The sequence below is a fragment of the Chlorocebus sabaeus genome, chromosome 23 (genome assembly GCF_047675955.1).
Source record: "Chlorocebus sabaeus isolate Y175 chromosome 23, mChlSab1.0.hap1, whole genome shotgun sequence".
Lineage (NCBI taxonomy): Eukaryota > Metazoa > Chordata > Mammalia > Primates > Cercopithecidae > Chlorocebus > Chlorocebus sabaeus.
In genome coordinates, this window is record NC_132926.1 from 32,360,858 (window position 1) to 32,375,671 (window position 14,814).

Below are 14,814 nucleotides of genomic sequence, written 5' to 3' on the forward strand. Positions count from 1 at the left end.
CTGTAATCCCAACTACTCAGAAGGCTGAGGCAGGAGAACCATTTGAACCCGGGAGGCAGAGATTGCAGTGAGCCGAGATTGTACCATCGCACATTCCAGCCTGGGCGACAGAGCGAGAATCTGCCTCAAAAAGAAAAGAAGAAGAAACACATAAACAAAGGTTATAAAGGGCTAAGGCTACAGTTTACATTTAACCAGGCTCTAGGGAAGGCCAGAGTAGGGAACAGACCTGGCACACAATGGGCCTTGAATAGATGGATGTTCTCCCCATATAAACCCTCTTCTGTAGCCCCATCTTGGCTATGAGGGCACCACTCTGAGCCCTCTGCCCTCTTACCTATATCTAGTGATTTCCACTGAGCCCCACAGCTGAGGCAGGGTACAGGCCCTACCACCCACCCCAGCCATACCACAGATGCCTCCTGTTACCCCATTCCAGTCCTTTCTATGTGCTCAGCCAAATTAGCCACACTGCAATGGTTAGGACCATGTGCTCTGAAGTCAGACAAACCTAGATTCAAATCCCAGCCTTGCTACTTGCTAGCTAGGCGATTTGGGGAAAGTCACTGACCTTCTCCAAGTCTCAGTTTTCTCATGTGCCATACTGCCAACCTCACCGGTAGTTGATTAAACAAGATAAAGCACCTAACAGCCCTAGCTTAGTACCTGGCACATATCAACAAGTCTCTAAGTGTTGGCTCTTTTATATTATTACTGTTATGAATAATAATAATAAAACTCTTTGCCAACTCCCCACTGCCTGCCAAGTCCAAACTCCTCAGCACAGTCAAAGCTCTCATCCTTAGGCAGTTTGCCCTTCTGTTTTGTTTTGGGATGGCTGGAGGGCAGAAATAAACTCACCAGAGTGGCAGAGTATTAAGGGAAGGCAGGGAACACAAAGTGCCTGTAGCAGACTGTGGGGATCACAGAGCAAAAACGGCCAGTTCTGACAGGGGGAATTACAGGAGGCATCTCTTGAGCTGAGCCTTGCAGTGTGCAGGTGCAGGTGGGGGAGGGGCACGGAGAGGGGACAGACACTTCATGGTGGGGCCCCCATGGTTGCCTGGTATAGGGGAGGAGCTGCAGAGCAGCACCAGCACCACAAACTCTGGATTGACCTAGGTCTACCCAGCTGTAAAATGGGGATAGCAGTGGGACTGCTTCATGGGGTTCCTCTGAGATTAAATGTGATTACACGTGTGAAGGATGTGGCACAGGGCCTGATCTCTTGAAGAGGATATAGTAGCTGTTAACTGTTATCACCACCACCATCATCATCATCATCATCCTTGAAGGACATAGTTGAAGATGATGCCTACCTAGGAACTCTTAACACGAGGGTTCATGTTAAGAATATTATGTGGCTATGCCAGGCATGGTGGCTCACGCTTATAATCCCAGCACTTTGGCAGGCCAAGAGGGTTGAATTACCTGAGGTCAGGAGTTCAAGACCAGCCTGGCCAACATGGTGAAATCCCATCTCTACGAAAAATACAAAAAATTTAGCCAGGCATGGTGGCAGACACCTGTAATCCCAGCTACTCATGAGGGTGAGGCAGGAGAATCACTTGAACCCAGGAGGAGGGTGTTGCAGTGAGCCGAGATCACACCACTGCACTCCAGCCTGAGCAACAGGACAAGACTCCGTCTCACCAAAAAAAAAAAGAATATTATGTGGCTGTGCTCTTGCAGTGGTGGGAACAGTATGGCATTGCCAAACGCAGTATTTGACAAATAGATGGATAATCAGATAAATGGGCATTTGAGGCTGCAAATCCCATACCCAGTAGTCTGCTTCTGCAAATGCAGGGTAGGTCTGCAAGTGTTTTGAGCAGGGGTTGCTATGGCCTGGGACTGCCAGCAGCATAAAGGCCGGGTTGCCCTCAGTGCCAAGGATCCAGGGCAGGGCCCTCCCCAGTGTTCTGGGTACCACACTTCCTTGCAAAGAGCCTGAGACCAGAAATAAAGGCGTGAGCAGCCACGTTGCCAAGGCTGTTTGCCATGGCAACATCAGGGAGCGACTCGTGGGCCGGCTGCTGCAACTGCTCAGGGCCTGGTTCGTTTCTAACATCTCCTCACTTTCCCTCTGCTAAATGACTATGTTCTGCCAGGCAATCACAGGGAAAAAATACGGCTGCAGAGCTGTCGGGGAGCATCCATCTCTCAGCCAAGCAGGGCTCGCCCGGCTGAGTTCCCAGACAGTGGGTCCCAGACAGTTGAGTCCCAGCTACTCAGAGCCAGCCCTGACCAAGCAGACAGCAGCCGAGGGCCCTGTCTTGCCTCTGCTGAGTGACCTGAAGGCATCCTCTGATCTGTTTCTAGTCTGTTTCCTTCCTTCAAGGTAAGGGCATTAAGCAAGATCGTCTCTAAGGCACTCCCAACTCCCAGAAAGCTCAAATTGACATTTGGGTGTTTCATATTTTTACATCATTATCGTTGTCATCATCCTAGCGACTACCATTTATTGAGCGCTTACTATATGTCAGGTGAAGCTGCAAGCCTTAATTATCTGCAGCTATCTTAACTTATCCTACAAAGAGCACACTATTATTATCCCCAATTTGGGGGATCATATATGAAGAAACTGAGGTCAGAGAAGTTAAGATACTTGCCCAAAGTCACATAGCTAGTAAGTGGTAGAGCACTGATTTAAACCACAGGCAGTTAAAACTCCAAAGCCTAGAGCTCTTAACCACTAATGGATATTTCTTCTCCCTTCAAGTGGCATCTCACTAGATGGGTTTCCTAAGTCAGTACTGCAACACTTGCTAGGGCTGGATGGGATCCCTCGTCACCTGCCCCAGAAGTAGACAGGAAAAAACACTACAAGAGGAACCTCAGGGCCTTGACTAGATCGAGGACCTGGAGCTCACGGGGAAGACAAATGGCAGAGTCTGCATTATATGTGTCTATTTTTCATAATAACGAGGGTTACTACTCATTAAGCATTTCTGAACACTTTATAGACATTGCCTCAACTATTCTTCACTAAAAGCCTTTAGAGTATATGCTACTATCAGTCCCATTTCCTAGATAGAAAAAGAAGGCCCAAAGAAATTCTCTGCCCAGCTCCCAGGGCTTTGCCCCAAGCAGAACCCAATCCTAGCATTCACAGCCACTAAAACAAACAATTAGGGCAAATGTTTGTTTTCTTACCTAAAACACCAAACAGTCATCACAGGCCTTTGGGGACAGTTAATCAATGACTTTATCCCACCATTTGTGAAAGTCTCTCAGGTCTCGTCTCTGGTCTCCTACTCTAGACCTGGGTGGCAATTCGGTCTCTGTCCTGAGGAAAGAACAGGGTGGGAGCCCACAGATCCAGATGCCACCAAGAGCCTGTCAACCCTGTGCCCTGCTGGGTGACCTCAGGCCAGGCCCCTCCTCTCTGAGCTCTGTGATCCCAGCTGCTGATCCCTTGGCTCCCACTCCCTCACTGGGTAGTCCTAAGCATCTCATGAGAGAACTCGTGGTCAACTGCAAGAGGGACCTTTGGGATTTAGGAATGACAAGAGTAGGAAGAAAATGCAGTCTGTCCAGGGGTGGTGGTAGACCTTGCCCCACAGTACCACAGCCACCCAAAGTCCAGCCACTCAGGGCAATGGTGTCTCTCAGAGGACTACCCACCCTGGCCCTCCCCAAGAGCTAAGGCCCACCGCACCTCGCAAAACCTGACACTGGAAATGAACTTGCCAGGCAGTCAGGGGCCTGGGCCTCCTCCAGCCAAGCAGCTGGGCCTCAGTGTCCTCTCTTCTGGAAACGGCAAGGTGTACCTGATATTGCCAAGGGCCCCCTGCCCCAAGCCTGGAAGGAGAGGGAGCTGCTCACGGTGAAGGTTCAAATCCCAGGTAAGTCGCTCACTAGCTTCAAGACCCTGAGCAACTGACGTAACCTCCCTGCACCTCAGTTTCATCACCTACAAAATGGGGAAAGTCAGTCTCAGTTGTTGGGAGAAATCCATGCAATAGCACTCAGAAGTCTCTTCACAGATACACAGTGAAATAATCACAGATGAAGTGACGGCTTGTACATAGAGACGGCATAAGAGTGGCTGCAAGTCTTCAACAGTGGACGCTGGGTGATAGAGGAATGGGGAGTCACCATACTGTTCTCTCTACTGTCTACTTCTGTATGAGTTGACATTTTCCATAGTCAAGTATTTAAAATACAAAGTTCTTTTCAGAGAACCTGACACTGAAACATATAAAACACTCTTCTAGGCAACCACAGTGCTAGTCCAGGATAAAAATAATTTCTTGTCCTCCCAGAGCTTTCAATCCAGTTGTAGGAATAAAAGCAACCACAGATACCATGGGATAGTAAGTGGCACAAGCCACGTGGGTGGTGGAAGCAGAAGAAGTTAGCTTCAAAGGCTTTCCAGAGGCTGGACGCGGTGGTTCACGCCTGCAATCCCAGCATTTTGGGAGGCCAAGGCAAGCGGATCATGAGGCCAGGAGTTCAAGACCAGCCTGGCCAATATGGTGAAACCCCGTCTCTACTAAAAATATAAAAATTAGTCGGGCGTGGTGGCACATGCCTGTAGTCCCAGCTACTCGGGAGGCTGAGGCAGAAGAATTGCTTGAACCTGGGAGATGGAGGTTGCAGTGAGCTGAGATCACGCCACTGCACTCCAACCTGGGCGACAAAGTGAGATGCCATCTCAAAAAAAAAAAAGCTTTCCAGAGAGTGCAGGCTTTCGAGAGGGGACTTAAAGTTCAGGTAGGCTATGAATACATTAAAATGGCAGGGATGGTGGTGGGGAGAGGACATTCCAGTTCATTCCACCAGACTTGGATTAGTCCATCCCTTCTCAGGAACACTCGGACTGAAGATATAAAACAAGAAGCAGCATCTGCCCTGAAGAGGCTCATAGTCTAGCATATTCATTCACTCAATGAGGACTGATTAAGTATCTGTTATGTTCCAGGCACTGATCTATTCACTGTGGTGGAAAAAAAAAGGTGGATGAAATGAACGAAAATCCCTGCCTTTGTGGAGCTTAACGTCCAGGAATGATTTCCTAATCACTCAGTGAGGACTGATTAAATGTCTGTTATATTCCAGGCACTGATCTATTCATTGTGGTGAAAAACAAGGTGGATGAAATAAACGAAAATTCTTGCCTTTGTGGAGCTTAACGTCCAGGAGTGATTTCCTAACACTTAATGTGATCTATAGACGAAGAGATATATTTATTATTTGGTGCTTATTCTGTGCCAGGCACGTGTTACACGCTTTAAATCCATGTTGTCATTAGATTTTCACTGACTCTTCACAACAATCTTTTTTTTTTTTGAGACGGAGTCTCACTCTGTCACCCAAGCTGCAGTGTAGTAGCCTGATCCTGGCTCACTGCAACCTTCACCTCCCCAGTTCAAGTGATTCTCCTGCCCCAGCCTCCCAAGTAGATGAGAATACAGGCATGCGCCACCATGCCCGGTTAACTTTTGTATTGTTAGTAGAGACGGGGTTTCATCATGTTGGCCACACTGGTCTCGAACTTCTGACCTCAGGCGATCCACCCACCTCAGCCTCCCAAAGCGCTGGGATTACAGGTGTAAGTCACCATGCCTGGCCTCTTCACAACAATCGTAATCATCATATCTTCCCACTTGAGGAAACGGAAGCTCAGAGAGGTTATGTGACCTGCCAAAGGCCTCAAAGCTGGCAAATCGCAGAACCAAGACTCAAACCCAATAAGGGGATTCCAAGATCAGTGCTCTGCTGGCCCTGCATACTGCCACACAGAAGATAGAACAGCTGGCTTGGAGGTGAGGGAGAAGGCATTGCCAAAACAATGGCTGGTGAGCGGCGGCTCGCAGGATGAATCATGGAAATGGAGATGGAGGACACAGAAAAGGGCAGCCCGAGTCTAAGCCTCCAGGAGGAAAATTCAGGGTTTTCCTGGGGAAGTACAGGATCCCAAAGTAAAAGCAGACAGCTCAAGACAAAGTCAAGGGCCTAACTCTCCAACTTAAGTACCTGAAGGCCCTTGGAAATCAGGTTTAAGTTTAGACTTTAATTTTAAAATACTGGAGAGCTGAGCTATCAAGCTATGAATGTCATGGAGGAACCTTAAATTCCCATCAGCAAGTGACAAAAAAGCCAATCTGAAAACACTACATACTGCATGATTCCAACTATATGACATTCTGGAAAAGGCAAAACTGTAGAAACAGTAAAAAGATCAGTGGTTGTCAGGAGTTGAGGGACAGAAGAAATGAAAAGGTAGAGCAGATTTCTAGGGCAGTGAAACTATTCTGTGTGATGTTACGTAACCATGGTGGATACCTGTCACTATACATTTGTCCAAACCCACAGAGTGAACCCTAATGTAAACTACAGACTCTGGGGTGACAATGATGTGTCAATGTAGGTTCATCATTAAGAACAAATCTAAAACTCTGGTGGGGAATGTTAATAATAGAGGAGGCTATGCATGTTGGGGGCAAGGGTATATGGCAAATCTCTGTACCTTCTTTTCAATGTTGCTGTGAACCTGAAATTGCTCTAAAAAAATAAAGTCTTAAAAGAAAAAAATGTACTGGGGAGCCATGGGAGATGTGTGAGCAAGAGAGTGATGTCAGATATGCACTCTAAGAGGACTGATCTGCCATCAGGGCTAAGGACAAATGGAAGAAGACAAAGTCTGGTGCGGCAAAGATCTGTTTGGTAGTAACTGCAGGAATCTAGTTACAAACAGACAAAAACCTAGATCAGAAGGGAAGAACAGAAAGATCAATCCAATCAATTCTGCATCAGCTGAGTATCAATGGGATGGATATGAGGCACTCTGACTACCTTGTAGGAGGACAGATAGAAACTGACCCTGATCATTTTCTTCCAAATGACTTTATTTGGGTACCCTTGACTCTCTAATAAGAAGTACGCTTCTCTTTTTTATGCAAAAAAAGATTGCATGTATGAAAATTAGCTCCATACTTAATCCTGTCCTTCCAAAGTGTTTCAAAGAGAGAATTATTCCAAGTTTTATGAGCAGCAGATGAATGCTCATTTTAGATACACTGTATTATTTCACTCCCAACCCTGAGAGTTAGGGCCTATTATCCCCATTTCAAGGATTGAGAAACAGGCCTAGAGAAGCAGAGGGACTTGTTCTGCATTCTTTCTTTTCTTTTCTTTTCTTTTTTTTTTTTTTGAGAAAGAATCTCACTTTGTCGCCTAAGCTGGAGTGCAGTGGCGTAATCTCAGCTCACTGCAACCTCTGCCTCCCAGGTTCAAGCGATTCTCCTGCCTCAGCCTCCTGAGTAGCTGGGATTACAGGCGCACACCACCACGCCCGGCTAATTTTTGTATTTTTAGTAGAGACGGGGTTTCACCACGTTGGTGAGGCTGATCTCAAACTCCTGACCTCATGATCAGCCCTCCTCAGCCTCTCAAAGTGCTGAGATTACAGGCATGAGCCACTGCTCCCAGCCTCTGCATTCTCTCTATACAATCAATGTGGCTTCATTTGCTCAAGGTGCTAGAAAAACAACAATGAACAAAAACTGAGAGTAGTCCCTGTCTTCAAGGAGCTTGGAGTCAAGTAGTCTGGGAACACTGCCCACTAATGCTGGCTCTTCTACTTACTCAAAGGTAATTAGTCTTCCACAAGTCAGTGAGTTCTCTGAAACTGTAAGATCTGTACAACCATGCAACAGCACCTACATTTTGCACAATCTCTATGAGCATGAAATGTAGTAGTGCAAACAGAAGGCTCAGTAAACTGCATGGGGTCTAGGGGATACTAAGTAAACATCACTGATGATGACAATGATGAAGGAGAAGGCAAGGATCAACACTGCAAAGTTCTTGTAATGTATTTCAAGCCTGAGCCCCCTTTGCAAGGCTGCTTTTCACTCGAGCCAGTCTTTCTTCTATTTCAAAGGAAGAAGGAAGAGGGTGACTCACGTGGCACAGTGGAACTTCTGCCTGGCCTGCACTAGCTGCTAAGAGCAGGGCCCCAAGGTAAAGAGGAAATATGAGCCCCTACAGCCCAGCTGCTGGGCCATTGCCCTTCCTGGGTTTCACAGGCATCCTGGTCATTAGCACCAGCCAGGGAATCCCAACGAAAGTGGAGCCCAGGTCTCTGGTGAACATGACCCCTTCTGGCTCAGGTGAAGAAGTTACTCTCCCTAAGTCTCATACAGATGAAGAACGGGCAAATGCACCCAGTGAAGGCTACGCTTCAACCTTCTCCCACACACTATACACTTGTCCAAACCCACAAACTGATTTGAAAAAGAAGTTGGCCTTGGCTTCAAGGGGTGTGTGGAGCCATTTTCCCAGTTCTCCATTTGGCAGGGGCCCCTTCTGGGTGCTCAGTCCCAGCTTTAGAACAACGAGGAGACAAGATACCGATTGCAAAATGGGCCAAGTTCAGAAACTCAGAACCACAAATCACCCATGATCATATGGGGAAGAAATTCAGCATCACAAGTAATCAAATAAATGCACATTCAAACAATAAGGGTAACAGAATTTATTGATGAACAGACCGGTAAAAATGAAAAACAATGAAAATATCAACAGTTATCTGGGTATAGGAAACAAGGTGTTCCCAGACTATGCTGGTACGCAAATAAGTACAATCTTTCTAGAAGAGAATCCAGGAATGGGTTTGATGGAGTAATTTCACTTCTAGGAATGTAAAGGAAGGAACAAAGACATACACAAAAAGATATTCGTTTTAGCATTGCTTACAATAGCAAAATAAAATTAAACAACTTAAATGAGTAACGATAAAGAATTAAATACATTTCGGTTCAATCTTCAATGAAACATTATATAATCATTAAGATACTAAGTAGAATATTTACTGATGTGGAAAGATGTTCACAGCATATTGTTTGGAGGAGAAAAAAACAAGTTACAAAACAGTGCGATTCCAAGTTACTAATCAGTATATTCAGGATAACTCCTTTTTTTTTTTTTGAGACTGAGTTTCGCTCTTTTGCCCAGGCTGGAGTGAAGTGGCGTGATCTCGGCTCACTGCAACCTCTGCCTCCCGGGTTCAAGCGATTCTCCTGCCTCAGCCTCCCAAGTAGCTGGGATTACAGGCGTGTGCCACCATGCCCAGCTAATTTTTGTATTTTTACTAGAGACGGGATTTCACCGTGTTGGCCAGGCTGGACCCGAACTCCTGACCTCAGGTGATTCACCCGCCTTGGCCTCCTGAAGTGCTAGGATTACAGGCGTGAGCCGCCATGCGCGGCGACTCCATTTTTTAAAAATAAGATGTGATCTATATGAACAGGAAAGAAACAGTCTGGAAATATACATGACAATTAATGGTGGTTATCTTTGGGTCATGTTACATATTTCTCATTTTTTTCTTTATGCTTGGCAGTATTTTCTAACAATTCTATAATTAAATATTTTTAAATAAGATGTTAGAACAGATGATTTCTAAAATTCCCGCCGCCAACTCTGACATTTTGTGCATCTATGACTGATGCCCTAAGCAACTCCAAATAGTCCATATTTAGTGTGGGCTTGCTGTGTGGCCTTTGGGGCCGTGGCCTTTGGGGCGGAAGCCTTTGCCCACAGCTGTAGCCCTCTGCATTCCTCTCTCCCACACTCACTGCCCAGCTGTCTCCCCTGCCAGCCTGGGAGCTTCTGCTTGGCAGGACCCAGCTGCGACCCTGTCTGTAATCCATGTGCCTAGCCAAGAGCTAAGCAAAGGAACACAGCTCAGCATACTGACAGGTGCCTTGCGGGCACAATGATAAAAGGCACAACCCTAGTGCTAGAATCTTACTGGACACCAGACTTACACAAAGCGCTTGGTTGTATAACACAGAAGGCTCATATAACACAGATGCAGAAAACCAGAGGACAGAAAGCATGACGAGCTGGGCTGGGAGAGCCTACTAGAGGAGAAGGCCATGCAGGACGGGTGGGTGAGGGCACTCTGGGCCAGGGGCACAGCCTGAACAAAGGTGAAGCCACCCACAGTCCTTTGGGATTCATGCCTCAAAGCTTTCCAAGAAACTTTCGCAATCCTTGTTCTGCTACATTTCCGTACTTTGGCCCCAATAGGTAAAAGTTAAGTCTTCTAAACAGAAGTCCTCCCTCTAATCTAACCCTGGATTAGCCACCAAAGACAACAATCCTTTGGGACAAAGACAATGAATTACCATTTAATCCACTTTCACCAAAGCTCCCAAAGGGAGATGGAGGAGGGGAGGATCAGGGAAAGTTTGGGGGAGGAGAGGGGGTTGCAGGAACAACCAGAACATCTCACATGCAAAACAATGCTCACCCCCACCACTGGGCCACTGGATTCTCTTGCGGCACCACCAGCCCCATTTGACAGATGGAGGAAATGAGGCTCGGAGAGTTCAAATGGCTTGCTCCGGGGTCACCCAGCCAGAGAGTGGGGAAGGTGACTCCACTCAGGCCTTCTGACTCCAAGTCCAGTGCTATTTCGAGGTAACACACAGGACCTGGAGTCAGGAGCCCTGGGTGGCTCTGTCACCCTCTGGCTGCATGGTCCCATACAAGCCGCTCACCCCTCGCAGCCTCTTTCTCCAACTGTAAAATGAGTAGGCGCACACTGGGCCCGCCCAGGTCCTGTTCTGGCTGGGCTCTCCGAGCCTTCTAGGGGCGGCTCAAAGCTCATCCTATCAATTACATTTCCCAAGTTGGGCCGGCAAAGATCACCAGAAGATCCTCCGCCTGTCACGTGGTTAAATAAAAAAAAAGGTAAACGTCCCAGATTAACTTTCACTGCACTGCTCCTGCTAACACCTGATTATTCAATTTTCTAGTTTCCTTGGGTGAAATATTTCTGCTAGCTAGTCTCTCTGGGCGGCTAAAGGGCAAAATAATTAATTATTGCTGAGCCAAACACTGAAGATCCAGTTAAAATCCGGGGTATGGTCCAAAGCGGACAGTTCTTGACATGGGTCCCTGAACGAGTCTCCGGCTATTTCAGGCCTCCCTCATCCGCATTTCAGCCAAGAGATTCGGAGACGCCCCCGGGCAATTTCGAGATCTGGGGACAGAATCTTCCTAAGAGCGACTCTGCCCCTCTTCCCGCACTCAGTGCCCGCTAGCCCCAAGCTGTCGGCTCTGGGGGTACTGAGGCTGGCACCCGCCTTCGGCGCAGACACCGGCGCGGGGCGTGTGACGGAGCCCGGCGACGACGGCGGGAGCTCCACCGCAGTTTCGTCAGAGGTAAAGGTACGCGCCCGGCGCGCGCGGCGTGTGCACACACACACACACACACACACGCACACGCGCGCGCAACCTACTCAGCACACATTCCCCCCGACCTCGAGAAGCGCAATCACACACCACTAGCCCCTCCGGCCTCAGCCGCGAACCCACCCGAGCGCGCCCGCCACCGACCACGCGGCCCCGCGGCTCCCCTACGCAGCGGCGTCTGCAGCGGGCCAGGGCCGGCCTGCCTCCCGCGTGGCGGGCTTCCTCTCGGCGACACCCTGCCACGCCACGCCGTCCCAGCCGCCAGCCTGAAGTCGCCACCCGGAGTCCGCCCGGAGCTGAACGTCTCGGCTGCGGCGTCCCCTCCAAGTCGCATTTCACCGCAAGGAGTCAGCTTGCAAGCCTCTCCCCGCCCACCCGGTCCCATGACAGCTGCTGCCGCCCAAAGACAGGCAGATTATAACAAGAAGCAAAGTTTCCCTCTCTCTCCTCCCACCTCCCTCCCCCCATCTCCGCCTTCCCCCTCCCTTCCACTGTTATGCAAAACGGGCCGGCACCGGCGCTCCCACTCCAGGTACCAAATCAGCCCCCGCGAGCCGCGCCCGGTTCCGCCCGGCTGCCCCTCTCCGTGCCCAGGCGTGTGCCAGCACCCGGGGACTCCTCCGAGGTTCCGCCGCATCCCCAGCTTCCCAATGACCCGCAGCCGGGCGCCCAGAGAAAAAAGCCCTAACTCTGGAGCCAAACTTTATGCTTGCAACAGGCATTGGGTGGGGAAAATGGGGGAAGGGGTGGGGGGCGCGCACGCCTCGTGCTGACATTTTTGGTGGCTGCTTGTCCCAGCAGCACCCCTCTCCCAGTCTCCAAGCCACCAGCTTCCTCGCTCCCCCGCGCCCTGGCACACAGAGCACCCTCTCCTGTCACGCGCGTGTCGCCAGTGGGGCTCCCGGGCTCAGCCAGAGCCTGGGACTCCGCCTCGCCTTCCCTTCCCCCAGCATCGTGGAGCGCGCACCGGGGCCGCGCACCGCAGGGGGACCCAGGCGCCCCCAGACAGTCCTTCCGCCCCCATCCAGCCTGGCTTTTCCCCCAGGGGGCTCCGCCCGATAGCGAAACCAGGAAGACGCTGTCTCCGCCCGCGTGTCCACGTGCCCCGCAGACCCCTATGCCTTTAGCCGGCAACTGGCAGGAAACTCCGCGCTGCGGGCGCGGGTAGAAAACCTAGGGGGGCCAGCAACAGCACTCGGGTGACTAGAGCCTGGAGGACTAGGGTACCCCGGAGACCAGAGCAAGCACCCGTGCCGGGGCCACAAGTCCACGTGAAAGTACGGCAGCAAGTGCCGGGAGCTGACGGCGCGCCTCCAGCACCCAGCGCCAGTCTGAGGGTACCTCACACCGTGGCGCGCCTACACCTCCCAAAGGAAGCGCGGTACCCCCCAGGTCTGCCCGCGGGGGGGCAGACTCCAAGCGGCCAAAGCTAGACCCTCCCCGGAGGCAGTAGCGCCCCCAGCGCTCCAGCACGCTCCGGGAAACCTCCGGCTCCCTGCCCCGGTAACGAAGCGCATCGCAGGGCGCCTGGAAGGGGGCTCTGCAGCCTGGAACCCCCAGTTACCTCAGGGCGCCCACCGCTGCCTCCCGGCCTCCGCGGCTGCGGCTGCGGCCCCCGCAGCTCAGCACCCCTGGCCCTGGGCCCGCAGCCCCGGCCGGCCGTACCTGCGTGTCAGCGAGATAGTTGAGGAAGAAGGAGGAGAGCTCTTCGTCCAGCAGCGCGCCGCAGTCGTTCCCCGCCATCTTCCAGCCGCGGCTGCAGCGTGCGGCGGAGTCAACGCCGAGCCGGCCCGAGGGGAGGGAGCCAGCGAGCGAGCAAGGGAGGAGGGAGGAGGGAGTGAGGCCGGCGGGAGGCGGAGGGCGGAGCTCGAGCCCCCGGCTGCCGCAGGGCCGCTGGCTGCGGGGGCGGGGCCGCGCGGAGCCCGCGGGAGCCTGGGGTCGCTCACCCACTTTCCTGCGCCGCGTCTGGCGCCGCGACCGGCTCCCGCAGCCCTCAGCAGGGGGTAAAGCACAGGCAGCCGGGTGGCGGTGCCCCAGCCAGCAGCCCGATGCCTGCGCAGCAATGCGGGCAGCCCCCGGCTCCTGCCAGAACGAATCACGTTGCGTTAGCGCTGGGCGGACCCTGCGAGACAACCTGCTTCTGCACAGCTGGGGAAACTGAGGCTCAAGAAGGCATAGGACCTCGTTTGAAGCTACAGCGCACATCAGTTGCAGGAAGGGAAAGCTCAGGTCTTACTCCCCTGGAGGATTGAGTTTCTCTACCCAGGCTACAAGGCCAGAGGAGGAGGGAGAAATACCATAGATCAAAAGAAAAGAAATCAAGAAAGTCTCCTTGGAGGAGGAGGCATTTTTATCTTTTACTTGAAGGGTGCGTTTGCCTATATTCTGTGCTAAACCTGATCATATATGCCTCTCTCTCATCGTCCCCCAACACCCTTCCCCCAAAAAACTCCAATGAGTTCTCTTACCAATGCCCACAATGCATGAAGAGGCTGGGCTCCTGCCAGCCTCCGCAGGCCCACTCACAACGGACTTGTACACCCAGCAGCCATTCACCTAGTAATCTCTTCAGGGCATCTTTCCCTATTACCCCTCGGACTGTCAAGCCATTTCCTCTCCTTCCACTCCCACCATCATGGGCTCCCTTAGCTCCATCAGCAGGCCTTTTTTCTCTAAAAGCTGGTCACAGTTGCCGTTTTACATTTGTTGCAGTGAAGACTTAATCTTTGTATCTGTCTTACAAGATGCTAACATCATGAAAGCAGGGCCTAAATCTGCTTTTGCACTTGCTGTATCCGCAGTTCCTGGCACACAGTAGGCACTTAATAGATGATGCGTTAACTGTAAAGGCTGGAGAATTTTGATTCTCTGCCACCACCACCACGCATTATACAGATAAGGAAACTGACTGTCAGTGTGTACATGGAGTGACTGCCTGAGCCAGAACCAGAACTCAAACCTCCTGACTCCAAACTTGAACTCTCATCATCATGCCCTGTTGTTTGCCAGACAGGAGATGAGGGCACTGCCTGGATGAAGGCAAGAAGGCGGGAAGCTTTAGGTCTGTTTTATTGGGCACACCTGCCTCCTGCCCTCCTCCCACCCTACACTCATAAGGGCTGCCCCACCCTGCCCACCTAGCAAGGGCTCCCTTCCAGCAGGAGAAGGAAACAGAGGGAGAGTCCCCAGCACACCTGCTGAGACTTGAACACCAGGGCAAAAGCTTCCTTCTCCAGTCTGAGGTTCCCAGAACCGCAGGGCGTGATTTCACTCTTTGGGCTTAAGGCCAGTGTGCTTTTAAGGAACAATGCATTCCAACAGAGAGCCTGCCTCTAGCCTCAGAGCCCTAGACTAGGAGTCAGGAGTCCTGGGTTCTGTTTCAAACCCTGCATCTGGATACTGGAACATCTGGTTCCAGTATCCAGCAATTCAGGGGGTGAAGAGCATGGGCCCTGGAGTCACACTGCTTGATTTGGAACCACAGCAAGTCATTGAGTCTCGGGCCTCGGTTTCCTCATCTACACAAATGGGGACCAAAACACTACCTACTTCATAGCGATGTTTTGATGATTGAGGAGATAATATATGTAAAGTGCTTGG

At 51.0% G+C, this 14,814-nt stretch overlaps 1 protein-coding gene across 3 annotated transcripts in view; it reads right to left on the reverse strand.

Annotated features, from left to right (window-relative positions):
* The window catches only part of PPARGC1B (PPARG coactivator 1 beta), a 124,308-nt gene extending 111,226 nt beyond the window's left edge, over nucleotides 1-13,082 (reverse strand). For all 3 annotated transcript variants that reach the window (XM_008014951.3, XM_008014952.3, XM_008014950.3), the window contains exon 1: nucleotides 12,880-13,082. In XM_008014951.3, the coding sequence (XP_008013142.3) occupies nucleotides 12,880-12,957 (78 nt within the window). In that variant the 5' untranslated portion in view covers nucleotides 12,958-13,082. The remainder of the gene's footprint in view (nucleotides 1-12,879) is intronic.
* Nucleotides 13,083-14,814: the final 1,732 nt, after the last annotated feature.